Source organism: Podarcis liolepis (assembly GCF_965112155.1).
Source record: "Podarcis liolepis genome assembly, chromosome: 7".
Lineage (NCBI taxonomy): Eukaryota > Metazoa > Chordata > Lepidosauria > Squamata > Lacertidae > Podarcis > Podarcis liolepis.
In genome coordinates this window covers 82,639,506-82,666,789 of record NC_139561.1, presented here as the reverse complement: position 1 = coordinate 82,666,789, position 27,284 = coordinate 82,639,506, and the positions used below count along the sequence as shown (strand labels likewise).

Genomic DNA, 27,284 nt, shown 5'->3' with positions numbered 1-27,284 from the left:
GCCCCCCCCCGCTTTAAGACTCTCTCCTTCTTGTCTTACCACTCTCTGCTTCCCCACCAGGCCCTTCCGAGATGCAGGTGCTGCTGGGGCCAGAGGGCAAGGCAGGCATGGTAGGATCCGGCCACGGCCATGGGGAGCGGATCCTGCCCTCGGCAGGGCCTGGCGCACAGCGCCCCCGGGCCTTCTCCCACAGTGGGGTGCATGGGATGGAGAGCGACCGTGACAGCCAGGTGCTGCAGGAGCTCACCCAGGTACGTTGGCACACTCTTGGGTTCTGGCGGCGAGGGGCGGGGCAGTAGGAAGTCATGGAGAATCTGGGCTTTGATCAATTCCAGGGGAATTGGGGCTTTGGGAAGGAGAAGGAATGATTGCTTGCTGCAAACCCAGCTCACATGTGTGCGCACACAAGAAAGAGTGCAAGAATGCAAGGCAAAGGCAGTGTTGCTCAGACACGTACCCTGACTTGGGAGCTTGTAAAGGGAGTTGCCTTTTCTGGCCTACACTAGTTCTGGGGCTTCCTTGTCGGTTCAGCTGTTGTTTTGCCACCCAGTTCCTTCTTTCAAATGAAGTCTGACCTGACAAAAATCCTTCAGGTCGCAGATCAAGGATCACCTTCTTGCCCTGGGAGATGCGAGGCTCTAACAGATGACACTATTCTGTTCCAGATGTGCCCAGGACAGTCTCTGTACGTCAGTGGGAAGGGGCAGTTCGGGGGGCTGGGCCCTTCAGGGTCCCCATTTGCAACCCCAGGCGAAGGCCCCAGGCACTCCTTGCACCTGCACCCCTCCCGTGCCTCCCGTTCTCAGCGCACAACCAGCGAGGACATGACCAGCGACGAGGAGCGAATGGTCATCTGCGAAGAGGAGGGTGATGACGACGTCATTGGTAAGGAGTCCCTGCCCAAAATGCCAGCACAACGCTTTCGCTTATCCCTGAACCACACGGAGCTCAGAGTATTTAAACTTGTTGCCCTAAATTCCTGCATGGCTGCCCCACTCCTAAAGCAAAGGGTGAGGAACATTGCAAATACATTGGGGGTGAGGAAGATGACACGTTAAATAAATGCTGAGGTTTCAAGAACTCGATGCAAACCATGAACTAATAGTTCAGCATTAAATTTAAGTTGAAAGCTGGAGGACTGATTTTCAGCAGTAAGACCTGCACTGTTTTGGAATAGGCTTGCTGGTCTTCTAACTGTTGCCCTCACACCTGCAGCAAGAATAGCGTGTGGTCCTGTATGGCCTTGGGGCTTCTCTTGTGCCATAAATATCAGTGTACCTATATTCTTACCTACCCACTGACCCAAATCTTGCTAGGAGATCTGTTTGCCCCTGGCAGACTAGAAGGTTATTCAGCACTGTGTTATAGGCACCCCTAGCTTGTTCTAGGGCATGACTTAAAGTTGCTTTCTGGGGCGGTGGGGGCCCAGTTTGTCATCCTGCAAACCCAAATCCACGCAAATCCACCATGTGCCACACAAACCTTGTACTTAATCTGTTATCAAATGATGTTACATCTGGTAAAATTCAGTGAAACCAAGGAGGCAAGGATGTTCTGCGTTTTCTGGGAGCTTGTAGAGGCGGAGAAGCTGGGCCCCCTAAGTTATCTTTGACCCTCACTTCTACAATGCTAAAGTTGATTGGGTGGGACTGGAAAGGCTGTGACCTCCATGGATTTAAGAAAGAGTTGGGTTTTTGTGAAATACCTTGTGATTTGCTGCACAGGTAATGCAGCACAAGGATGAAGAAATGGCTACTCTTCCATTATTGACTCTCTTTCTCTATGTATGCTGAGATTGTGGGCATGGAAAATGGTACTGGGAAATTAGTACTTGGGATTTAGTATCTTCAGAATTCCTTAAGTTTCTTACATTTAGGACTGCAAAGATGGGCTGGTGGACCATCTCCCAGATGCTGCCCTCTCAGAAGCTGAAAAGGTGGAGAAAGTTAGTAAGATCTCTAGGGCTTCAGTGCCTTGCACAACACTTTCTCCCTTTCCATGACAATCAGAGAAGCAGAGTGAAAATATGCAAACCAAGTAAATATATGTGCTCATTAGCATGATTTATGCAGATTGCAGAATAGTGTGACTGTCCTGAATGCCTGGATAGCTCAGTTGGCTAGAGTGTAGTGCTGATAATGCTAAGGTTTGCAGGTTTGATCCCGTATTCCTAACTAGATGATCCTCAGGATCCCTTTGAACAATACGATTCTATGATTCCACCATGTTTTTTCCCTCCTCCCGATTTACACAGTCTTGCCAATAAAGAGGAACTTTAATTTACTTCGGTCAGAGTGCAACACCGACTGTTCTTTACCTGCAGTGACAAGCTGTGCTATTACACTGTAAGCCAAACAAATGTTCCCCGCTACCCAAACCGTTCAAATTTTATTAGCTCAAATAAATGAATGGAATTTCCTCTTCTAGACACAAACTCAATTCAGCAATGGAAGCAGCCACCTCTTTTTGAACAGTAGCTTTAGGCAAGCTGCTGTAATCACCAAATTGCACCACAGAAGGGAAGAAAGAGGGATAAAACTCAAAACATTGGTGGCGGGAGGGGGTGCAAAGTGAGGGCAGAGGAGTGATGAGGCACCCCCCTTGGGGAGCATGGAATCTCCTCCCAGCTGCCATTTCATATTGAAGTCTTCAGTCTTACTCCCATAACCACAATGGCTCAGACTTCCCCTTGTATTAAAAAACCCCCAGTGTTTTCTGTACCACGAGATCATCGTACCCTGCATTAGTTTATGTGGAATAAGCTGCTCTCAAACAAGCATCTGATTCCCTTGCACACAATCTGTCATATGGGATAGAATGCAGAGTGAGGCAGTTTGCTGTGCTGCTTTATTGAGGCTGAATGTTCTCGGCGGTAGAGCCAAGTGACCTGCATGCAAAAGACCCCAGGCTTAATCATTGGCATTTCCAGGTAGACTCCTGCTTGGCACCCTGGAGAGCATCCGCCAGCCAGTTACTGCAGACAGTATTGAGGCAGATGAGACCAGTGGTCTGATTCTGAATATCGTGTCTTCCTAATCCCAAGAGGCATTTATTACAGGAGTGGGATAGTCCCATTCTTGTTGCTATTCGCTTTTTAGATTGTGAACGTAGTGGTAGTGGTGCGTACTGGCATTAAAAGGTAACTAAGGGATGTGGGTGGCGCTGTGGGTTAAACCACAGAGCCTAGGACTTGCCAATCAGAAGGTTGGCGGTTCGAATCCCTGCGACGGGGTGAGCTCCCGTTGCTCAGTCCCTGCTCCTGCCAACCTAGCAGTTTGAAAGCACGTCAAAGTGCAAGTAGATAAATAGGTACCACTCTGGCGGGAAGGTAAATGGCATTTCCGTGCGCTGCTCTGGTTTGCCAGAAGCGGCTTAGTCATGCTGGCCACATGCCCCGGAAGCTGTACGCCGGCTCCCTCGGCCAATAAAGCGAGATGAGCACCGCAACCACAGAGTCGGCCACGACTGGACCTAATGGTCAGGGGTCCCTTTTACCCCCTTTTTAATCTGCATTTAAATGCAATCTTGATTATTTACTGAACAAGATTCTCTGAATGCACCAGAATCCAGATTGCTCTGCTTCAAAGCTGGGCTGCGGGCAGGTAAAGAGATGGGCATTTCTGCCTCTTGTTTTCCGTCCTGCGCAGTGTTTCGTTGTGCCCCAGTTATTGGCCCACTACCAGCACCGCCTTTTCCTCCGATTACTCAGCTCCCTTCTGCACCCAGAGCACCCCTAATTTAGATCTCTTCCAGGGGACAGCAGCTATAATTTCTAACACACACACACCTTTCCCTGCAAAAAATTAGAAATAAACGCTCCGCATTTTGCCTGTACTTGCAGTAAGTGAATTTGCAGATTTGCAGTAATCCTATCTCTCTCGGATAAAAATCTCTGCCTCTCCAGGAGAGTTTTGGAGAGGGAGTGGGGGATGTTTGGAGGTGGTCAGGTGTCTTGCTGACTCATGCTTCTGCCCTCTTACAGCTGAGGATGGGTTCAACCCTGCTGATGTTGACCTCAAATGCAAGGAACGAGTGACGGACAGCGACAGTGAGGGTTCCTTGGGGGATGAATCCGACAACAAGGTGAGTAGGCTGGAAGTAAAGGAATAAGGGTGCAACTATAAGCCTTGCAACATAAAGAGGTTGTGGCAATGAGAGAGGAATCTTTGCTTTGTGGGGGGGTCTGGCAGTGGGATGCTTCAGAGTATTCAAAGCACCGCACGCGTCTTCCTTGCGGCAAGCTAAACTCCTGGCTTTTGGCATGGCGTCTTTAGAGGTTTTTAATTAACATTTTGTGTTGAGATGAGCAAACACAAGCACAGTCCTTTGCAGGGAAGGGGCTGGAGCTGAGAGAGGGGGACTTTGCTGCCCTCTTGGCAGAAGTGAGATTCGAAATGCGAACTGTCCTGGTTCAGAACTCATTCCTGTTTTGGGACTTAGAATTGTAGAGTTGCAAGGGATTCCGATGCTCATCTAGTCTCAACCCGCTGCTGTGTAGGACTGGTGATGCTGTAAGGAAGAGTATGAAAGCAGCTCTGTGGAGGAGATAGCTCCCGGGCGTTCCGGCAGCCTTCTAACCCTTTCCCCATCTGCTCGCAGGACTTTGGGCGCAAGCTCTTCTCCCCGGTGATCCGCTCGGCTGCGCTGCCTCCTTCCTCCGGTGCCTTCGCCCCCTGCCGCCCGCCGCCCCCTCTGGACTTGGAGCCACCCCCGCCTCCTCACAGCCTCGACCAGCAGCCCCCTCCCAAGACGTACGGCTCCTTCCAGCTGGCACCCAGCACCTTCAAGGCCCAAGACTCCCGAGGAGGACTCCGCCCTCACAACACCCCAGCCAAGCGCCTGGAGCCGCGCTTCGAATCGGCGGCGGCCTCTTACCGGCGGAAGCGGGCAGACAGTGCTGGAGGGGGCTCCCAGGCAGCAGCCACGGAGTCTGGGGTGGCCCCCCTGGCCGCCCCGACTCACTCGGTCATCTCTCCGCCTGGTGGAATGTTTCAGGCTGTGGTGCTCTCCGATTCCGCCCGCTTGTCCTCGGGCACCGTGCTGGTGACGGCCCCGTCCATGAGCGCCCCGAATGTGGGAGTGATCGGCTACAGCGGCGCGCCCAGCCTGGTCCGCACGGCCTCCACCGTCGTCACCAACGTGGTCAAGCCGGTTAGCAGCACCCCGGTGCCCATCGCAAGCAAGCCCTTCCCGCGCGGGTCAGGGGAGGGGCTCCCGCTGCTCAGCCCCCCTCCCTCGGACGGGGCCGCGAAGGCGGAAGGGATTTCTGTGGGGCGCCTCGGCCTCCTCTACGCCGACAAGAAGACTCAGCCACCCTCGGCGATGCCCGGGATCCAAGCCACGTCGCCTCACCTTGTAGCCGGCCCTCTCATTGGGCAAGGCTTGACCGCTGTGGGGAAGGGGCCTGCCAACCAGGGCAGCGTGGTGACCAACCTCCTTGTGGGAGCCCAAGGCTATGGGCAAGCAGGCAGCGCGGGCGGGGCTGCCGTTCCGGTGACTGTCTTGCCCCCCGGCGCCATTGCACAGCAGCCCTCGGTGCAGTTCATCACGCAGAATCCGCCTGGGCCCGGGCAGAACGGCCCAGTGCCGCTCAGCATCCTGCAGCCTCAGGGCATCCTCTCGGGGGCAGCGGGCAAGGCAGGCGGCATCACTCAGGTGCAGTACATCCTGCCCACCTTGCCCCAGCAGCTGCAAGTGGCCGGGGGAAAGGTGCCGGCGGGAGCGGGTGCTCCTGGAGCTGCCAGCATCCATTTCACTCTTCCGCCAGCCAACGGAAAGGTGATCGCCACACCCCAAGCCATCCCCATCATCCAGCCTGCCCCAGGAAGCGGCAACAGCAATGTCACCGTCATGTCCTCAGCACCCAAAGGTAAGGGCATGGGCCTTTTTGCTTGAGAAGCCCTCCGTACCAATATTTTATTTTTAAAAAAAGATAATTGCATCGCATCAGAGGCGTAGACCTCACCCTGCCTAGTCTCTCTGTAATTCCTAAGACTGAGAATGCTTCCTGGCTAGTTCATCCATGCCCCATGATGAAGTGCAGAAAGACATTCATCTTCATTTATGGATCTCTCATCCCTGGAGGGTCACCGCGCCCCAAAGCATTACACATTTTAGAAGCGCCAAATTCCAGCCGTTTTTAATACATGAAGGAGTTTTTACCTGAATCTCCTGCCGCCTCTGTGTTAACGGAGCTCACCTACCTGTTAGTGGTGACGGTGTGGGTCACCGTTTTGTACGGCAGAGTTCACTTCTGGTCCCTGGGCAAGCAAGAGGAGGCCGGCTGACAAGAATATGCACATTGGCTCTCCCTGGTGTAAAAGAGCCAAGAAGAGCCGTGCTGCGTTGGGCCAGGGCCCTGTCTAGTCCAGTATCCCATTTTCCATGGCTGGCAAGAGCCATGTGCCTTTGGGTGGGGAGCCCCCAGTGCAAGGCATGAGGTCAATTGGCCTCTCCAGAAACATGTGTAGTATGTGGCCATCACAGCTAGTAGCCCCTGATAGCCTTTGCCCTCCATGAATTTGTCTAACCCCCTCCCCCAACTGCTGCCCTTTAAAGATTACAGTGAAGGTGCCTGCCTGATGCCAGCAGGCAGGGAGCTCCACCGTATGGGTGCCGCCACCTTGGAACATTTGATTCCTTGCAAATGGGAAGCAAGCATTACGTGGCCTCTGTCACGGTGCCAGTTCTGTGGATCAAAGTGGTTGGGCGGCCACATACAGAGTATAAGGTGATTTTGCAGGAAAACAGTAGAATTACGTAATCCTTGATCGATCTTCCAAACTTGAGAAGCCCCAAACGTAGCTTTCCTCCTAGGGAGAGGTGCTTTTGTCCTCCCGATAGTTGCCCTGTCCTGTGCCTTTCCCAGGTCCTCAACATCCTTTATGAGATGTGGTACCTTGGTAGCTCCACTCAGATGCTGGGCTTTTTGACATCCGCAAACTGACCTCGTTGTGTGCGCCTCTCTTCTCTCTCCCTCTCTCCCCCCCCCCCCAGTTCAGTCAGTGTCTCCAGTTCAAGCTCCATCTCCCGGCACTTCAACCCACCTCGTGTCTGGGCAGGTGGTGCCCCCTGCTGGGCTCCAGGTACAAGGCAAGGTCCTGGTGCCCATGGCACCCCCACAGGTGACGGTGCGCACCTCCACTGCCACCCAGCTGCCTCTGGTGACCCCATCTTTCCCCGTCCCGGTGCAGAACGGGAGCCAGCCAGCCAGCAAGGTTAGTTAATTGGGGGGGGGGGGGCTGTGCTGGGTACCTTATGCGATGGGTGAAGGTGGTGCTATCTGCTAATTGTGAATACTACGCTTGGCATAAATGCTGCAGGACTGTCAAATAATAATAGTAGTAGTAGTGGTAGTAGTTGTTCTGGCGGCTGCTATTATTACTTTCTTGCACAAAGGGTGGGTAGGTGGTCAGTTCATGGAGCAGTAGATAAGCCTAGGGATGGGGGTTTGAAATTACCTCCACGTAGGAGTCTTTCTTCCCTGTCCTCTGCATATCCTACTTAGGTCACCCTCTGGGTTTCAAAGTCCAGGTACTTCCCTTGAACCGCAAGGTCTTTAATTCATGGCATGTAAAAAACAAACAAACCCCAAACTTTCTATAATACACTTGTATGCCCCCTTTTCCTTGGCAAGTAATGTAATCAAGTTTCTTTGAGTATATTGTTAACGTAGTACAATGTGGGGAGGAGAGCAGAGCCTCTTAACGTTGTGTAGCAATGCTTAATTCAGTTGCTCGTTCTATAAGTAAAGCAAAGAAAAACTCAACCCAGCTCAACGATGGCACTCTGCTGTAGGGCTACAGGCATCCTGCGAAACTGGAGGATTGAAACTTCGGTACAGGATGCGTTGCTTCGACTGGAATGCTGAGAAAACTCTGCTTTAATCTCTTTCTTTCTGGACAAGTTTATCAGTTTCAGGATTGTGGGGAGGGACTTTAAAAATGAAGGAGAGATAAAACTAGAAGGCGATTGGTGGGCCCAGACAGTTTCTTCCTCACAGCTCCCTGTCCCTACTGATCACAGGCTGCAGTTCCCACTCCCACTTCAATGCTCCTTCTTCTTTTCCAGTTAGGGCACCTAAAGCAGCATAGGTTACATGACTACTGTTCCTACTACTGCAGATGTTGAATTCTGACAAATCAGACCTGAATGGCATGTGGAAACAGTGTTTTCATGATGTTGGTTGACAGCTCTGATTGACAGGTCTGCCTGGCCACCCCGTCTTTCTGCTTTTCCAGATCATCCAGCTCACCCCGGTGCCCGTGGTTCAGCCCCAGCCCTCCTCGCAAAGCAGCGCCACCTTGGTTCCACCCCTTAGCCCAGCTGCTCTCCAAGGCACTGTGGCCACTGCCGTCATGGGCTCCCCGAGCCAAACCCAGAAAGTCCTCTTGCCCTCTTCCACCAGGTACAGACCACCCCCTACTGATTGGCTATGCCAGATCCTGGGGGCACCCTGCCTGGGGGGTGGGGGGAAGGTGGCAGGGGCGCGATCTTGTTCATTTCAGCATCAGCCACCTCCTCTGCTATAACACACTCTCCCCTCTCTCTCTGCCCCCAGGATCACCTACGTGCAGTCAACAGCTGGGCACCCCCTCTCCCTGGGCACCTCGGCCTCCCACACACAGTCCAGCGCCCCCCCGGCCACACCTGCCACGACCTACGTTCAGTCCTCAGTGGGCCCTGCCCCCATGACACTGGGTTTCACAGCCATTGGGCCGAATGGGCAGGCCATAGTGCAGCCGCTGCTCTCAGGTAAGGTTGGCAAGGTGGCTGGGGTGGGGGGTGGATGGGGCCAGGCTGGACGGATGCGCTTGGCAAGGGGCATGGAGGCAACGAGAGGTGGCGCCAAGGGTCGACTGGCTTGCCTCTGATTCCACTGCCCGTTCTGCTTCCTGCAGGTCAGAACCCTCTGCTGGCTCCAGGGCAAGTGGTGTCCCCACTGCAGAGCCCCCAGCTCCCGGCGTCCTGTGCCGGACAAGGGCAGGTCATCACTGCCATCTACCCCAGCCCCACGGGGACCAGTCCTGCTCAGCCCACCAGCCACGGCGTGGTCTACACGGTGGCAGCCACAAGCACCGTCACAGTCTCCTCTCCTACAGCCATCCTGCCCAAGGGGGGCAGCAACACTCAGAGCCTGGGGGGCCCCAGCCAGGGCCTGATTTCCACAGGTACGGGATGGGTGGGTGGGTGGGTAACAGCAGGGAGCCTCAAGGTGGGGCTTGACCCAGAGGGAGGAAACTGAGAAGTAGGGGAGGCAGCCAGGGAGGACACTGAGCTAAAAGAAACGAATTGTACACCTAGGCTGCAGTTTGTAATCCCCGCAAATGTTGCCCATCGCTTTGCATCATTAGAAGTCCATAAGGAGTAGAAATCTTGCTCTTTTTAAAAAAATGTGCATTCCACTATAGTTCATTCCATTATAGTTGAATGTATGAAAAAGAATATAACACAAAACTGCACAATAATACCATGACAACAGAAAAAGTATAACGAGAAAGATTGGAAGTTTTTTGCAAAAAAATTTTTTATCTGATAGCTATAATGTCAGATTATAATGTCAGATGAGGGACGCGGGTGGCGCTGTGGGTAAAACCTCAGCGCCTAGGACTTGCCGATCGTATGGTTGGCGGTTCGAATCCCCGCGGCGGGGTGCGCTCCCGTTGCTCGGTCCCAGCGCCTGCCAACCTAGCAGTTCGAAAGCACTCCCGGGTGTAAGTAGATAAATAGGGACCACTTACTAGCGGGAAGGTAAACGGTGTTTCCACGTGGCCCGGAAGTGTCTGCGGACAGCGCTGGCTCCCAGCCTCTAGAGTGAGATGAGCGCACAACCCTAGAGTCTGTCAAGACTGGCCCGTACGGGCAGGGGTACCTTTACCTTTATAATGTCAGATAAATCTTTGGTCTTTTTTTCTTTTTATCTTTTTTTTGTCTTTGTTTCAACATTTTCCTTTCTTCCCCTTTCTTTCTTTCTTTTCTTTTCTTTTTCTTTTTTGTATTTAAATCTGAAATACTTACCTTCGTTGTATGTTTGTATCTTTAACCATTAAAGATTTTTTTTTAAGTGTGTGGGGCACCCCTGCTTGGCAGCACTATGTTCCTGTGGTGGTGGATCTGCTCAGATCCTGAGTTAGGTGGGCTTTCTTTCCCTTTTGGGCGTTTCTGACTTGACTCTAACCAGCTTCGTTTTCCCTCCTCCCTCCTACTCAGCTACCCCTGCCGCTCCTCCAACGGTTCCCCGACCTCAGCGGCCGCCGCTCAAGCCCCTCCAGAAGGTGAAGGCCACAATCGCCAGCATCCCAGTCGGCTCTTACGAATCCTCCCCCTCTCCGGGTCCGGCCCGGCCTCCCGGAGGGCAGCAGCAGGAGCCGGGAGGGTCGCGATGCCACCGGGAGGCCGAAGCAGCGGGAGAAGCCCGGACTTTGCGGGAGGCGGGGCCCCAGGAGCAGCCTCTTTCCCCCGTGTGCCGGGGCAGCGAGCAGAACCCCCCGCCCAAAGCCCAGGATCTGAAGCGGGAGTCCTGGGAGCCGGTGTCGCCCCCGTCTCCCCAGCAACCGCAGGTCACAGAGGCGGCGCCCGCAGAAATCTGGAGCCAGCGGGAGGCAGGAGCTGGAGAAGAGAGGGCGGTCCGTGACCCTTCACTGGGCAGCAAAGGGACCGAGACGGTAAGAAGGAGACAGGAGGCCTTTGCTCAACCTGTGCTTTCAGCGCTTGGAAATCCCACAACCGTCTTTGCCAACCCAGCCCCCCCCAACATTTCACTAGGGCAGGCGGAAACTGGAAAAGTCATAGAATCATAGAATCATAGAGTTGGAAGAGACCACAAGGGCCATCGTGTCCAACCCCCTGCCAAGCAGGAAACACCATCAGAGCACTCCTGACATATGGTTGTCAAGCCTCTGCTTAAAGACCTCCAAAGAAGGAGACTCCACCACACTCCTTGGCAGCAAATTCCACTGTCGAACAGCTCTTACTGTCAGGAAGTTCTTCCTAATGTTTAGGTGGAATTTTCTTTCTTGTAGTTTGGATCCATTGCTCCGTGTACGCTTGTCTGGAGCAGCAGAAAACAACCTTTCTCCCTCCTCTATGTGACATCCTTTTATATATTTGAACATGGCTATCATATCACCCCTTAACCTCCTCTTCTCCAGGCTAAACATGCCCAGCTCCCTTAGCCGTTCCTCATAAGGCATCGTTTCCAGGCCTTTGACCATTTTGGTTGCCCTCCTCTGGACACGTTCCAGTTTGTCAGTGTCCTTCTTGAATTGTGGTGCCCAGAACTGGACACAGTACTCCAGGTGAGGTCTGACCAGAGCAGAATACAGTGGCACTATTACTTCCCTTGATCTAGATGCTATACTCCTATTAATGCAGCCCAGAATTGCATTGGCTTTTTTAGCTGCCGCATCACACTGTTGGCTCATGTCAAGTTTGTGGTCAACCAAGACTCCTAGATCCTTTTCACATGTAAGTCTTCCATAAAGTCTCCAGCAGAAGCTTCAGAAGCTCCAAGGGGATGGTTCTGCGTCAGGGGAGCACAGCCACTGAGAATGCCTCTCTCTGTGCCAGCCTTGTACAACATGCACTCCCTGTCCCCCGTCCCGTCCCCCAGCCAATGTTTTGGCCTACAATTCCCATCAGCCCCAGGCAGCACAGCTGTAGGAATACAGCTGCATGTCCCTGGAGATTCCCCCAAGCTGCAGCCTGAGCATCTCCTGGAGGCTTTGGAAGATCTTCCCAGTTTTCACCTGCTTTCACCCAGTTTTAAGCTCACGAAATCTTACAGGGTTTTGAACATCGGGATTGAGGCTTCTGGGCTGTGTATTTATATAACAACCTCCCGCACATAATCATCTTGCCTTGGCAAAGCAAGCGAGAGGGTCTCCCCGCTAGTAGTTCACCTCCCCATTTGCCAGCCTTGCTGATCTGCCTCCATGTTGGCCCGCCCTCCTTCTGAATGCCTCTTCCCAGCCGCTCTCTGGTGGTAAACACCCTACTCCTTTCTTCCCCAGGCCCTCAAGTTCTCCACTTCCCCGGACTGGAGAACGGCTGGTGCTGAGGGCCGCAGTGAAGCGTCTGCCCCATCTGTAGGCCCGCTGACTTCCTCACTCAGCCCTGGCCCTTCGAGCTCCACGGAGGCCCCTAGAGGAGGCCCCTCGACCCTTGCTCCAGCGGCAGCAGCCTCCACATCCGAGGCAGGGCCCGAGCAGAAGGAGGTTCCCGTGGGGAAGAAAGTCAAGGTCCGGCCTCCGCCGCTGAAGAAAACCTTCGACTCTGTCGACAAGTGAGTGATTGGGGAGCTGCAGGAATGGGTTGCCAAAGACCTAAAGCACAGGCAGCTGCTATATGCAGAGTCAGATTATTAGGTCCAACCAGCTCAGAGTGGTCTGCACTGATTGGCAGTGGCTGTCTGGGGTTTCAGGCAGGGAGTCTTTCCCTGGAGATGTTGAAACCCAGGACCTTTTGCATGCAAAGCAGATGCTCTATCACCAAGTTACATCCCTTCCCCAGGAGTTACGTTTTACAAAGTGTGTTCTGGGGTATCTGGAGTTCTTCATCAGGAGTTGCCGAACTCCCCCCTCCTACCCCTCAAAGGCAGCTTGCTTGCTGATACCATAATAATAATAATAATAATAATAATAATAATAATAATAATAATAATTTTATTATTCACATGCCAGTTGGCCGTTCATGCTGGTTGTATTTATATTATATGTATTATCACATGGTTCTCCTAGAGTCATAGAACTGTAGAGTGGGAAGGGGAACCCTGGGGGTCATCCAGTCCAACCCCTTGCAGTGCAGGGATCTACGCTGAAGCATCCATGAGAGATGGCCATCCAACCTCTGCTTTAGAACCTCCAAGGGGTCCATAACCGCCTGAGGGAGACCATTCCACTGTCAAACAGCTCTTAATGTCAGAAACTTCTTCCTGATGTTTAGTCGGAATCTCCTTTCCTTTAACTTGAAGCCACGGGTTCAGGTCCTACCCTCCAGAGCGGGAGAAAACGGGCTTGCTCCATCCTCCATGTGACAGCCCTTGAGATATCTGAAGGTGGCTCCTCTCCCAGTTAGAGCTTCCCAACAAGCCTGTGATGTAGACTAGGCTGAGAGAGAGTCCCTGGCCCAAGGCCACCCAGTGAGCTTCATGGCTGAGTGGAGAGTTGAGATTTGTTCTCCCAGATGTTCTGTCCCTGCAGTGACATGGAGCCAAGGGAGGTTCCGTGGCAGTGCATTCTAATGTGCAAAAAACTCTGTGCAGCTAGGAAGCTTGGGAAGCTGCAGATGCCAGGGGGGAGTTTGAGCTTGGTTTGGCACCCACCGGACTTCGCCGGAAGGGCTGGAGCTACCGACCATGTGCCTGGGCTGAATGTGTGAAGGCTGCTTTCCGTGTCGCTCTTTTCTACACAGCTGTTGATGCTTGTGCCGAAGTAACAGCCTAATTCCAGAAAAGGCGCATGCCTCCTTAATGTGCAAATAAGTGTGCAAAGTGCCCTGTTTTGGTCTGAGCTCACATGTTGGTAAGAAAGTACGTGCCAGCGTTATATCCTGCAGAAACACACACGTTGGTTAGCACTCTCTTGGGAACGGGCGGTGTTGCAAGTTAAATTCACAGGTGAAGGCGGCCTTTTCAGTAGACAAGGTTTTCCACAAAGGCTTGCCACTGGTGGTGGTGGGACCCTGGAGGAAAGCACTGGCCTTTTGAAGAGCAAAGCACGAGGAGGCTGCTGGGTTGGGGGGGCAGTGTGTGTGTTGGGGGGGCATGTTTTGTGGGAGCCCCTGACTGCACGGTGTGACCCACACCCTGTCCCCTTCCCCAGCAGGGTTCTGTCGGAGGTGGATTTTGAGGAGCGCTTTGCCGAGCTGCCTGAATTCAAGCCCGAGGAGGTGCTGCCCTCGCCCACCCTGCAGTCTCTTGCCACCTCGCCCCGCGCCATCCTCGGCAGCTACCGGAAGAAGCGCAAGAACTCTACCGGTAAGGAGCCGGGCAGGGCCAGGAATAGCCTTCTGTGGGAGCGGCTGCTGGGCATTGCAATTCCAAGGCAACAGAGAGGACAAACACGGAGGAGCAGATGAGAATGGCAGACACAGATATTGCCAAGGGCTGGACGGAGGAGGAATGGTGGTGGCCGTCCCCCACACTTCTCATGAACCTTCCTGTGAACAGGAGGACAGTATAGACTTAGAGCAGTGGTTTGCAGAAGGACATAGTTCAGAGAATGTAGAGGTGAAAAGCTGGGCAATATTGGAAGAGGAAGTAGATTCACCGGGGGGAGAGACAGATGACAGTGTCTTTGGAGAGCATTCCTGAGTCTCCCTCCCCCAGGACTAGGCGTGCAGTGAGAGTAGCCGAACAGAAAGCTCAAGAGACAGAAGCCCAGACCAACTGGCGCAGGGATGACGTAAGATAAGAGTGACGAAGGGGGTGGGACTTGGAGCAATGCCATTATAGGGAAGGCTGCATTCCTTCATCATTCTCTGTGAATTATTGAATAAATAGCTTGGTAAGAACTTTAATCGTTTCTCGATTCTGGGCTGCCACCGTGGGAGGGATCTGATTCCCCGAAGCCTGACAGATATGGAGGACGGGGTACTATCTGTTCTGTGGAGAGTCTCCAGGCAGGACAGGTTTGGCCAGGAGGTTACTGGAGTCGAAAAGCAATGTGGGATATCCGCCCCTTTCACATTTCTGGGAAAGGAAGCGTAACTTGTGCTTCCTGTTTCCAAGCTCTCCCGTAATTCTGCATCCTTGGGTTTAATTTGGTGCAGATTTTTTAGGGGCAGGGCTTTCCCCTCCCCTGACTTGGTAACACGACTTGTGTGCGGGTGTCCCTTTCAGACCTGGACTCCTCTACGGAGGACCCCATCTCCCCCAAGCGGAAGATCCGGCGCCGCTCCAGCTGCAGTTCGGAGCCCAACACTCCCAAGAGTGCCAAGTGCGAAGGAGACATCTTCACCTTTGACAAAACCGGTGAGTAAGGTTGGAGGGCGGGGGGATGATTGGGGAGAAAAGGTGGCAGTGGAGGAGAGGCCACCTGAGCCTCAAGCAACACTGAAAGGGTCCAGAAATACCCCCAAGCTGTGTACCTGCTTCCTCAGAGGGAGGGTGACCCCATTCAGAGCAGGCAACCTCCCAACTATCCGCTAGCAAACCACCCACTAACATTTAGCCACCCCAAACTTTTTAAAGGGGCATTTTGGCTCCAGGTGCCTCATGGATCCTTTCTCAATTTAGGCACAGACACGGAAGACGTACTCGGGGAGCTGGAATACGAGAAGGTGCCGTACTCCTCACTCCGGCGTACCTTGGACCAGAGGAGAGCTCTGGTCATGCAGCTCTTCCAGGATCACGGCTTCTTCCCTTCAGGTAAGGAAGAAGCTCAACCTGGCTGACATTGTCCTTGGGGGAGCAGAAGTTTGGACTTTCCTTTTCCTGCAGGGGATTCATTCCCCCCCCCCCCCGGCCCTTGGACCCTTCCTCCACTGCAAGAAAAATGACTGTAGTTTTTGGGTTTCAACTGAGCAGCCATTTTAGGGTCCACCAGGCAGTCGTGGAAATGTAATCGAGAGCAGCTTTCCTCGTCTGGCGGGTTTTTTTTTGGATTCCCGGCTCTCACCAGCCCCAACCACCACGGCCAGTAGCTGGGGATGATGGAAGTTGTAGTCCCAGCAGCTGCTGGAGGGCAGCAGGTTAGGAAAGACTCACGTAGAACAACTCTGCGTCATCCTCCTGCTATCTGAATGGCAGCCTTCAGTTTGGAACAGGAACCAAGACTGACTCTACCCCTCTAGGCTTCTTCTGTATATTTTTTGGCTTTGCTGGTGGGTGGGGTGTATGCTCCAGGTTAAAGCACTGCCTATGGAAGAGTTTCTGTATTTGTTCTGTTAGAAAGGGTGGCTGCATCTCTGTAGAGGAATCAGACTTCATTCATTCATCCCATCCATTCATATACCCCACTTTTGAAAAAACAACATTCTAAAAATTGAACATTAATAGAATTAAATCTATCTATCTATGAAAAATATATAAAAACCATACAAATAAAAACAGCATAGCACCAGCCCTTTCATTAAAAGCACCCAGTTCCCCAAAGCCTGTTGGAACAAGTGTGTGGAGGGAGGACAAAGAGGGAGCCAGTCTAACTTCTCTAGGGAGGGAGTTGCAAAGTCTGGCAGCAGCCACCGAGGCAGCATTTCCCGCATCCCTACCAAGAGTGCCTCTGAGGGTGGGGGGACTTGAGAGAAAATCTCAAAACCAGGGAAGGTTCATATGAGGGAATACGCTCCATAGAATTGTAGGGTTGGAAGGGACCACAAGGACCATCTAGTCCAGCCCCCTGAGATGCAGGAATCTGTGCCCAATGTGGGCGTCAACCCATGACCCTAGCATTCAAAACATTTCAGAGATTACTGTAATATTCCTTAGTCTTTCTCTCTGTGTTTTGTGGCCTAGTTCAGTTATCCGCATTAGTCTTGTAGGCTTTCTTCGCACCCCCCCCTTTTTATACCCAGCCGTTCTCCTCCTACCCATCCTCCTTGCTGCGGCACTCACCACCTTTCCTCTCTCCCTCCCTCTTTGGCAGCCCAAGCCACCGCGGCTTTCCAGGCCCGCTACTCCGACATATTCCCCACCAAGGTCTGCTTGCAGCTCAAGATCCGGGAAGTGCGGCAGAAGATCATGCAGGCGGCCACCCCGACGGAGCAGGCCCCGAGCACGCCGGAGCCCGGAGGCCCCGCCAGCCAGGGCAGCGCTGCGGAAGCGGGGCAGCCTCTGGAGCTGACCATGGCGCAGGACTGTGCGCAAGGAGCAGAGGCCACCTCTGCCGCCACCGCCACAACTGCCCCCCTTCCTACCACAGCTGCCAGTTGGGACTGTAACCAGCAGTCTTCCCCAGGAGGCAGCGGCAGTGGAGGCAACACCAGCAGCAGATGAACAGCCGTGAGCAGAGAGAAACAGCCTTGTGGAAAAGGAGTGTGGGGGGGATATTGGAGCTTTGCCCCCCTCACCCGCTGCCATCTCTGTTCGTCCCTCCTGCCCTCCTTCCCTTGCTAAGTGCTTCCCCCATTTTCTGTGCCCCTGCTCAGGGACTGGAAGCAGGGAGGCAGCTGTCCTTCCTATGCAGACTCTTCCCCTTTCTTCTTGCACTCCTCTCCAGCCCGTCTGCTCCGAGAGGGAGGGGCTCTGGACTGCTGCCAGCCCCTTCGCTTCCCCCTCCACCCCAGGACTCGAGTGGTGGTGCTGAAAAACCATTCCAGGACACACAGGTCTTGCTCTCTCAATGCAGCGGAGACCGGCGACGGGCCGAGTTGGGGGACAGTTTTACAAAGGGCCTTGAGCGATGGACCCGTGCGAAGTGTCGGGTTCCAATTTCAAGGCCCCTCCCCGCCCTTTTAATAATGTTAAATATTTTGAGAACCCACATATTCGTTGCTTTTGTGTCCGTAACTGGGGTGGAGGGGAGAGTCTTTCCCCAGACACACACACACATACACACAGCTGCAGGGGGTCGGGCGGGGAGTTTGCGGCCTTGAGTTCTGGACAGGGTTATTGCTTCGGTCGCCGGAGGCGAAGGAAGAAGAAAGCACACCCAGACCGCTGCTGGGATCAGTTGATTACGACGCCCGCTTCTCTTGGACGGTCAAGGCTCTGCGTTGGCAACGAGAAGGAGAGAAGAGGGTGTTACTTGCGGTAGAGACTGCATACAGACCAGCCTACATCTGGACAGGAGGTGGAGAGGGGTTTCTGCGAGTGAGGGGCTGACCCAGCACTCAAAGAAGCAAGAGAGAGCAGGTGTGGGTAGCTGGGGGGGCTCCCCCCCCCGAGCGTGAGTGCCCTGGCGGCCCCACGTCACATGTTGACCATGTGTGTAACCCCTTCTGTATTGGGGTGCTCCCACCTCACACGCTATTAAAGCTCTTTAACAATCCGTTCAGTCGTGGAGTTTTAGTTGCGTACATCTTTGGAGAACACCTTTTGGTGGGGGATACGCTTTCCACCAAATTTTCCTGCAAGTCTGGTGCGGAGCGGCACAGAACCCAGCTCCTTCCAAAACCTCCACTCCAGCATCCTCCAAAGGCTTTTAACCCTTAAAGAGGTATGTCTGAAATGAGTGTATGCGAGGGGTTCCTGTGAGCCTTGGCCCTGGGCACTCTCCCTTCTGCAACACTGCAGCGGCAGCAGAATAAAAGTGTGTATATTTGCAGCGAACTTGTGCAGGCTTCAGACCTCAAGGCGCCTCTATTAAGAAAACCGACAGCAGGAGGATGTGGAGTTGGCTGCGTAAATCGAGCCCTTTTGTGCATCTGATTTACAGGTGTCTCTGGCTTGCAATCCTTGTTCAAAACAATTTTCAAATGGATCTTGAGTGGCAGGAGGAGGTGGCTGAACAGCAGGTTGCAATCAGTGTAGACCAGGGGTCAGCAAGCTTTTTCAGCTGGGGGCCGGTCCACTGTCCCTCATACCTTGAGGGGGGGCGGACTATATTTTGAAGGGGGGAAAAGAACGAATTCCTATGCCCCACAAATAACCCAGAGATGCATTTTAAATAAGAGCACACATTCTACTCATGTAAAAACACGCTGATTCTTGGACCATCTGCGGGCTGGATTTAGGTGGTGATTGGGCTGGATTTAGTTTGCCTATCCATGGTGTAGAGACAGTGGTCCTCTCCAAAAACTAGGTTTCTACGTATGAAGAGAGATGACCTGTGCCTGTTTTTCAGCCATTTCCTGATAAGGAGGGGCAACTTCTTTTTGTGAGTGGTAAATGGTAGGATTATTGGGTAGGCATTTATAGCGTTACGAGGTTCTGCACCAAGGCTGTGTAATGTTGGCTTGCACCACATCTCAAACCCTGCTGTGCTGTTGGCATCTGTCTTGTTTCGGAATGCAACGGAGTGTGAGTCAACCGTTTGGAGAGTCCACCACTTGCTGTGGCTGTAAGGAACAATACAGAACTTGCACCACGGCTGTTAACAGTAAGCCCCACCTGTCCATTTAGAGATGAGACCCTGCTCTTCAATTACCTAAAGGTTTGGGAGGGAGCAGCTTTAGGGAGGTGAAATTATACAGAAGAGCCAGCTTTCTAGATCTTGCATGTGCTCCATCTGATTCAATATTCAACTACCTTGCAAAGATTGCAGGGAACAAAGGTGATATTCCCTGCTGCAGAGACATAACAGGCCCTCCATGGAAGGTTCATGCATATCAGTGGGGAACTATAACTCCCATCATCTGTGACCACTGTCCATGCTGACTGGGGCTGATGGGATTTGGGGTCTCAACGGGAGCTGGAGGGCTTCGTTCTCCACCGCTGCTATTACACGCTGTGGCTAATGCTTTGACAGTTCTATACTAATCCCTGTAATTTTTCAAAGTCTGCTTAAGGCAGGCCACCCCCAGAAAATAGGATAGTGCTTTGGCAAACCTCCATTTTTGTTTGAGAAGTCGCTGCTTGCAAATCTGGGACAAAAAAACCCACACCCAGTCAGAATCCTAGACTTGGAAAGGATCGCAAGGGCCATCTAGTCCAACCCCCTGCAATGCAGGAATCTTTTTGCCCGGTGTGGGGCTTAAACCCACAGCCTTGAAATTAAGGGTCTCATGTTCTACTGGGTGGAGAGAAAGAAGCAGCCAGTCTTGGAGACAAGAAACTTTGTGCACCACTTTTATTAAGTAAACATAAGCAAGTTCACATCAACTTGCCCTGTGCCCAACTTAATTTTTTGGCAAATGCCGGCCAACAGGCCCCCCAACCCCACAGTCTCCCACAATCACTTAACAATCTACAGAACTAACATGCTGAAAGGGATTTGGGGGAGAGAAATCAGCATTCGGTGCTGAATACTAGGTAGATGAAGACACAACAGCTTGGGAGGGAAGCTGTATTTATTGCCTACCCACTTGAAGACCGGAGGAGAGGTGGCGGGAGAGACAGCATTCTAATTCTGGGGAGATGTCCCTTTGCAGCCACCCAGGCCAGAGCGTGGCTCCATCTTGGCCACAAGCGACAGCATTTGGTCAAGGGCTTTGAGCATGGCATTCTCCCAGCAGGCAAAGCAGCAGCCGGTGCAAGCCGGGGCAGAGTCTGGCGTAGCCGTTGCGGGTCAGGTGGAGGTAGTCGTACATGTCGTGGTGGCTTATGGTCCCGTCCGAATGCACAAAGCCCGGGTCGACGTTGAGGAAGGAGGCGTTGGGCAGCAGCGGAACCTTTGCCTCGAGCAATTCGTTCACTCTGCTGTTCTTCTCCCGCAAGGGGTTGGGGTTCTTGCCCCGCGGCAGCAAGCCCTGCGTCGGAGAAGACACAAGCCGATTAGAAAGCAGTGCAGACCTTACACCAGGGTTTCCCGAACTTGGGGTTTTCTTTGGACTACAGATCCCATCATCCCTGACCACCGGTCCTGCTAGCTGGGGATGATGGGAGTGGTAGTCCAACAGCAGCTGCCTTAAACCTTCATCCGTCCCACCAGAGCAGTCCCGCCCAGACACCCTTGGCACTCACCAACACCACCACGCGGGCCTGTGGTTGCTGCTGCTGGATGACCCGCACAATGGCTTCTATGCCACCAGCCACCTGTTCAGCAGTGTGGCCGTGGTTATTGGTGCCCACCCAGACGACCACGATCTATGGGTAAAAAGAGGATGGGGGAATCAGTTTCTCTTGGAGAAAGGAGAGGTTGCTGTCCTGGCCTAAAGAAAGCCACCCGCATCATTACAACAATTATTTTCTCCTGTAGCTGAAGATTCCTCCCAGCAGGGATGGAATGTTGCTGTACTACAACTCCCATCAACCACAGGTTCCCCATTCTGCTTTTAAAGCCACAATTGGGCTCTCTTTTCTCAGCAAAGGTGGACAAAGGGTGGGCAGGAGTCTCTCCCCTAATCGGTGGCAGCGACAAACAGTATGGGGATGGGGCGATAGGGGCGAGCTGTTAAGGGGTGGGTTTGGGGGGGGCAAGGTGCAAAGAGAATGAGGTTAGCATTGGGTTGGGATGGGTGAGCAAGGATGGAAGCCCCTAGCTGATGTTTTAAAAGCTTGTTTCAAGTCCTTAGGCCTAGCAGCTATAGTATATGCTTTACGAGGTACAGATAATCTCAGCAAATCGGGAAAAGTAGTCTGAACAGTATTTCCAGTGCTTTCTTCTTCTTCCCAAGGGCTGATTAACTAGTGAAAGCAGAATTAAGCAAAATAAAGAGACATAGGCATATGATGCATGCGTCACAGAAACCGAGTTAAATATTTTTTGCATAGAGATTATGCAAGAAGGGCTACTGTTGATTTATCTCTCTCTCTTCTTTCAGTCCTCCCTTGTGAGTTTTTGGATACGTCCTTTCAAAAAAATGCCAAAGTACCTTTTTACACACACACACACACTCCTAGAGGCAGAATATATTATGCAGAAAATATGAAAATCTGTATGATTTCCTGCTGGTTTTCTTGGTGAAGAATAGACACAAACCTAACTCTCCTTAAAGATCAGCAATTACTTCCTCATCCTGCTCTATGTTCCCGTACCACCACTCCCCAATCTCCTCGGATGCTTCCTGTAAGGAGACATCTCTTGGGGAAAGCTTTAGGATCACGGGCAGAGTCCTCAATCCAGTTTTTAAAGGATCTTGCTGATCAATGCCTCTGAGATCTTGGGAAATGGCAATCGGTCAGTTCCAGGCTGGATGAACCAATGGTCTGAGTCGGCATAGGACTATTTCATAAAGATTACCTTTGGTCGGATGTGCTGCAACTCCCCATTCTGCAGGCGCCAGAGCACATGCTGGGTGGCATCGCCCCCAATGCCAAAGTTGAGAGCGTGTAGAGGGGAGAAAAGCTCTCTCCAGATCTGTGGGGAGGAGGAAGCGAATCAGCTGTCAGACTATTAAAAGAGAATTCCACTTACCCATCTCGCCTCTTACAAGTTTCTTTCTGAGCCACCTTACCTCGAACTGGTGCAGCAGCTGCACCAAAGAATCTCCAATGAAGACAACCTCTGGTTCCTTGTCTTTGCTATCAGCAATAAAGCGATGGTGCTGTTTTGGGGGGAGAAAGAGGGCAAATTTCAAGAGACAAAGCTAAAAAAAGGAATGTCATTAGGTGGAGAGAGGAAGCAACCCAGGCATGCAGACCAGTTTCAAAATGAGATGCAGGTGAGACTCACTATAGTCTTAAAATATGCCTAACTCCGCACAGGAGTGCTACCTTAATCCCTCCTGTGTTAAGGCTGTGCACACGCCAATTCTTTAAATCACATTAGAAGCACATACCTCCCCCCTCAAAGAATTCTGGGCAATGTAGTTTACCCCTCACAGTGTCACAATTCCCAGCAACCTTTAACAAACGAAAAGTGCCCAGAATTCTTTGAGGGGGGGAAATGTGCTTGGAATGTACCTTAAAGTTATATTGCGTACGCAGCTTTTGTGTATTGTTAATGCCAACCATTTCCCATTCACTTACCACACAAAAAACTGCCATACATTTACATGCCAAGACATAGAAATGGAAAAAACTCCACTGTTATTGTGTCCCGTCCCCCCGTATGAATGGGGTAGCTGAAAAGGAGGCTAAAAGGGGTATCTAACATTCATAAAGCACTTTCCGCATTGTAATGTGTGAGGTGGTAGCCAGGCCAAAGGTGAGAAATTAGGCTTAGAAATAGAAACTTCCCAGGGGGCATAAATGTGCCCCATGGAAACTCAACACTCCGTTATTGGCCTTCAGTTAGCGGGTAGCATAAGAGTGGGTCCCACCTCCTTTTGCAGTTTCAGGTGAGCCACACCGGTGATACCAGCACCATTTTCTTTTGTGATTATGATGATGATGATGATAATAATAATAATAATAATAATAATAATAATAATAATAATTAAAAAAAATAAATTTATACCCCGCCCATCTGGCTGGGTTTCCCCAGCCACTCTGGACGGCTTCCAACAAAATATTAAAATACAATGGTCTGTTAAACATTAAAAGTTTCCCTAAACAGGGCTGCCTTCAGATGTCTTCTAAAAGTCTGGTAGTTGTTTTTCTCTTTGACATCTGGTGGGAGGACATTCCGCAGGGCGGGTGCCACTCCACCGAGATTATGAAGAAAGAAGAGAAAAGGCGGGAACATACAAGATTGAAATATTAAAAGCAGGCCCTGGCCCTGGCCTGCAAAAGCACCTCTGACAATAAAAGTGTTAATATTTCAGGTGCCCTGTTGGTTTTGCTGCAATAGACTTGACACAGCCTGCACTCCTGAAACATGAAAAACAGGTCCCATGTTGATGGTTAAACGAAAGCCCTACAACTGAGGAGGTAGTAGGTGGTGTTATCGCTCTGCACCACAACAGCACCCTTTGCAGGGATGGCACTTCTCAGGATGAGCACATTGGCAATTCTGGCCTAGCACACAAGAAATGAGCACACAAGCAACTGTAGACTGCCTGAGGACCATAATGCACTATCGCCTCCACTGTAAGTCATTTGGGATTTCCCTTGTTGTTTTCCACTTTGGGAGAAAAAGCGGGTTGCCAATAGTAAATGAAGACTGCAAAGGCAGAAACGACCACGGCCTTCTCCAGGAAGGGCACTGAGTGACCAAAAGGATCAGAGACAATGAAAACTAATAGGCTACTCAAAGAGCCCACTGGGGCAAGTGAGAGGCAGGAGTCTTTTGTCTGTTTCACAGGTGGTTCATCCATAAGGATGTTCCCTCCCCTTTTCACCTTATCCTACATTTGCTTTGTTGTTGTTGTTTTAAATGCTGCATGTAACCTGCTTCTTTCTTTTTTTTGTGGGAGGGTGCATGCGTTTCACTCTAAAAATATAAATATTTTGCAAGCCTTTCGAAGCTGCTAACTGTGACTGCCACCATTTGGAGACGTGCAAACGAAAATCCTGGAAAATGCAACTGCACCCTCCCAAGGTGGAAAACTATTCTCCCCCCCCCACACACACAACCCCCCTCCTCCTTGCTTTGTTCTCTACATCCCGCCATCCTCCCAATGGGCCACTGAGCCAGCTGGGCCTCTCACCAGGGACATCCATCGCCCATCCCCTTGCACATCAGTGACTGGGGTCGGGGTGCTGGCTGGGTTCTTGTCGCCGTCACTCATGGTCCCTTGTGGCTCCTGGGAAGGCGAGAGCAGGAATGAGACCTCACACAATGAAAGCCCCCCACCCCTGTCCCCGCCCCACCTGCCCTGCACAGGGGACTGCACTACCTAGCCAGGGAAGGAAGGGGACTGTGCACCCAGCACCCATTCCAGGAAGGCTAATTGCACGCGGGCAAGCCTTTCCCTCTGACCCTCCCGTCGGCGTGAGTGGTTCAGTCCTTTCTCATCGGCTTCACTATGAATCGGCAGTCCCATTTCTCAAAAAAAAGGGGGGGCTGGTCTTATGCCATTGGTCTTTCTCGTTCGGGATCCTCCCGCTTCAAAGCAGACAGTACTAGGCAGAGTGATGGTAAAATTATATTTTGTGGGCGTGGTGGTGAGGGAAATACTTAGGAAGCAGGACATAAAATTTTCCTGCAGGCTCCCCTTTTGATACAATAGCTCTGTCCACTGCTTCCCCCTCTGTGTAGCGCATAGTGGTACAATCCTCAAGAGCCAAAGATGCCCCCTCAAGGCGAGTGGGAAATACCAATAAGCACAATGGGGGGAGGGAACGCGGTTTGCCCACAGAACCTCCCCCAAGGTTATGTAATAACTCAAGGTTCCTGCTTGCCTTTTAAAGCACTCTTACCGACGAGCGGGAGTTAGGTTTTCTCAGGCGAAGGGAAAAGCGAGTTTGCCTTATTTCCCCCCCTCTCGTGCACAGTGGTTCGCTCTGACCTTATCCGCTCTACGCTTGATACAGGCAGTACCATTTGAATCGGAGGGGGGAAATACTCACGGGGTTGATCGGAAAGAAGCCAGTTGGTCCAACCCTTCAGCGGCGGGAGGAGCCCCTTTCGCCACCGACTGATTTGACGTTCAAGCCGCCTCAACTCCGCGCTTGGAAGCGGTTGCTTGTGCGGCCTCGGCGGAACCATCTGACCCCGTCATTTGAGGGGAGGAGGATGCATTCCTTCGCCACTCCCCCATCTCGTGAAGGAAATGGTACCGCTGTTCCATTCATCCTCCGGCTGTTCCTGGTACCCTCCCTTCCCCGACCGGGCTGTGCTGTGCATCTCCCCTCGGCTGCTGCTTCCTCGGTGCCGCGTTATGCATGCATAGCCAATGGGCGTCAGGAGTTGGTGCAGGCAGGATTTATAGAATCAGAGACTTGGAAGGGACCCTGAGGATCATCTAGTCCAGGATCAAACCTGCAAGCTTGGCAGTATCAGCATCATGCTCTTCGTCACCCCATGGGCCAGAGCACGCCAGGCACTCCTGTCTTCCACTGCCTCCTGCAGTTTGGGCAAACTCATGTTTATAGCTTCGAGAACACTGTCCAGCCATCTCGTCCTCTGTCGTCCCCTTCTCCTTGTGCCCTCCATCTTTCCCAACATCAGGGTCTTTTCCAGGGAGTCTTCTCTTCTCATGAGGTGGCCAAAGTATTGGAGCCTCAGCTTCAGGATCTGTCCTTCCAGTGAGCACTCAAGGCTGATTTCCTTAAGAATGGACATGTTTGATCTTCTTGCAGTCCATGGGACTCTCAGGAGTCTCCTCCAGCACCATAATTCAAAAGCATCAATTCTTCAGTGATCAGCCTTCTTTATGGTCCAGCTCTCACTTCCATACATCACTAATGGGAAAACCATAGCTTTAACTATACAGACCTTTGTTGGCATCATGCTCTAACCCAGTAGTTTTCAACCAGTGTGCTGCGGTGGCACCGTGCGGTGCCTTGAATAATGGTCAGGGGTGCCGCGGGCACCACTGGCCTCCACCCCTTTTTTCATCTCTCCCTCCTCTGATGCCTTCTCGTGTCTCTGCATCCCAAAGGCTTATACATCTGTTTGTTGCAGCAGCCTTGGCTACAAGCTCCCTAGGGCGAATGGTGCCTCTGGGGCTGGCCAGGGGATGCTTCCCATGCCCTATAGGGCAATGGGAGGAGGCACCTCTCTTTGGGGTGGAGCAGGGGGTGGGCAGCTCAGAGAGGGGGGGGGGGAGGTGCAGCTGCTGCTGCCCAGAGGACTCCCAAGGAGAGAGGAGAGGAGGCTGGGAGAACACTCCACAGGGGTGTTCAAAAAAGGGGTGAGGGGCTGCCAGTTCTGCAGGCAAGGGGTGACATAAAGGGGCTCCTGAGCCCCACAGAGGTGCCGCAGAAAGAATGTAGTTGGTCAAGGGAGCCATGGACTCAAAAAGGTTGAAAACCTCTGGTCTAACCAACTGAACTATCTGAAACTCAATATCAGATCCAACAACATTTGTGCTCATGATTGGTTTTTGTGTGTGATAGTAGTTGGAAGCAATATTTGTATAATGTTTTCCTATTTGGTAGTGTACATTTTTAGATTTCTGCATTTCCTTACATTTATATAATGCTCACCACACCCTGCAGGCACCATAAGAATAAGGCTACTGCCTCTGTATCCCACATTGCCTTTGCTTCTGCACGTCTGGCAGAAATTCACGTATTGAAATAAGGGCATTGCAGCCCTGCCAGGTAAAAATAAAATTGGCAACACTTTCTATTTTGGGGCAAATTGGAGAGAGCAAGCTAATAGAAAGCCAGAGGATATTTGGCTCTCCATATTTTGTTGGACTGTAACTCCCTGAGTCATAGTAGCTGGGACTGGCTGGAGCTGGGAGTCCAATAATAACTTAGCATTTGTACAGTGGACTGTTAACAATGTGTTAAATACTTTGACACAGTCATCCCTACAACAACCTTGTAAGGTGGATCAGTATTATCACCTTATTGCAGAATGAGGTGCTGAGGCTGAAAAAATACTCCAAGCCTGCACAATGTGTGACACATTAATCTGAATGCAGCCAATTGGCAACATATTGTCCACCACGTTAATGAACCTATTTTTGCTGCAAGCACCTGGATGGGCATATTATACAGCTGATAAAAGCGCTGCATTACCTCCAGGATTCACAAAGTTGTGCTGGCCTGAAATAGTGGCCTTGCTGATGCAAGTTTTAAACCAAGGACTTTCCAGCACTTGTATATTGAGACCTAGTCCACCCCATGGTGGTACAGCCACTCCTGGAGTGGCACTTGAATATTCACATTCACGTGTGAAGAAACATTGTGTGTTATTACAGTAGTTCGAAAGCACGCCAGTGCAAGTAGATAAATAGGTACCACTGTGGCGGGTGTGGTGGGAAGGTAAACGGTGTTTCCATGCGCTCTGGTTTCCGTCACAGTGTTC

General features: G+C 51.9%; 2 protein-coding genes across 3 annotated transcripts in view; one reads left to right on the top strand and one right to left on the bottom strand.

The window, feature by feature from the left end:
- CIC (capicua transcriptional repressor) overlaps positions 1 to 17,927 on the top strand; it is a 46,667-nt gene extending 28,740 nt beyond the window's left edge. The window contains exons 8-21 of the mRNA XM_083515471.1: positions 61 to 251; positions 666 to 885; positions 3,983 to 4,083; positions 4,600 to 5,869; positions 6,997 to 7,217; positions 8,241 to 8,407; positions 8,561 to 8,754; positions 8,901 to 9,170; positions 10,210 to 10,664; positions 12,012 to 12,283; positions 13,821 to 13,975; positions 14,840 to 14,971; positions 15,236 to 15,367; positions 16,584 to 17,927. Of these exons, the coding sequence (XP_083371597.1) occupies positions 61 to 251; positions 666 to 885; positions 3,983 to 4,083; positions 4,600 to 5,869; positions 6,997 to 7,217; positions 8,241 to 8,407; positions 8,561 to 8,754; positions 8,901 to 9,170; positions 10,210 to 10,664; positions 12,012 to 12,283; positions 13,821 to 13,975; positions 14,840 to 14,971; positions 15,236 to 15,367; positions 16,584 to 16,933 (4,130 nt within the window). The 3' untranslated portion in view covers positions 16,934 to 17,927. The remainder of the gene's footprint in view (positions 1 to 60; positions 252 to 665; positions 886 to 3,982; positions 4,084 to 4,599; positions 5,870 to 6,996; positions 7,218 to 8,240; positions 8,408 to 8,560; positions 8,755 to 8,900; positions 9,171 to 10,209; positions 10,665 to 12,011; positions 12,284 to 13,820; positions 13,976 to 14,839; positions 14,972 to 15,235; positions 15,368 to 16,583) is intronic.
- Positions 17,928 to 19,652: 1,725 nt separating this feature from the next.
- PAFAH1B3 (platelet activating factor acetylhydrolase 1b catalytic subunit 3) lies at positions 19,653 to 25,039 on the bottom strand. 2 transcript variants are annotated; one of them, XM_083514035.1, is made up of 6 exons: positions 24,872 to 25,039; positions 24,010 to 24,105; positions 21,934 to 22,023; positions 21,720 to 21,836; positions 20,501 to 20,623; positions 19,653 to 20,286 (listed from the first exon to the last, which is right to left on the bottom strand). In XM_083514035.1, exons 2-6 carry the CDS (start codon positions 24,088 to 24,090, stop codon positions 20,020 to 20,022), a joined length of 678 nt encoding a protein of 225 aa, XP_083370161.1. In that variant the 5' UTR covers positions 24,091 to 24,105; positions 24,872 to 25,039; the 3' UTR covers positions 19,653 to 20,019. The 2 variants fall into 2 exon arrangements, with proteins under 2 accessions (XP_083370161.1, XP_083370162.1); XM_083514036.1 differs by lacking the exon at positions 24,872 to 25,039 and adding an exon at positions 24,199 to 24,324.
- Between the last annotated feature and the right edge of the window lie 2,245 nt (positions 25,040 to 27,284).

Excerpts from the sequence above, each read along its gene's own strand:
- PAFAH1B3 (XM_083514035.1), bottom strand. The coding sequence starts at position 24,090 with ATGAGTGACGGCGACAAGAACCCAGCCAGCACCCCGACCCCAGTCACT. Across the intron at positions 20,624-21,719 it reads TGCAGCACATCCGACCAAAG|ATCGTGGTCGTCTGGGTGGG; the intron begins GTAATCTTTATG and ends TTTTACCCATAG. Across the intron at positions 20,287-20,500 it reads AGGCCCGCGTGGTGGTGTTG|GGCTTGCTGCCGCGGGGCAA; the intron begins GTGAGTGCCAAG and ends TCTCCGACGCAG.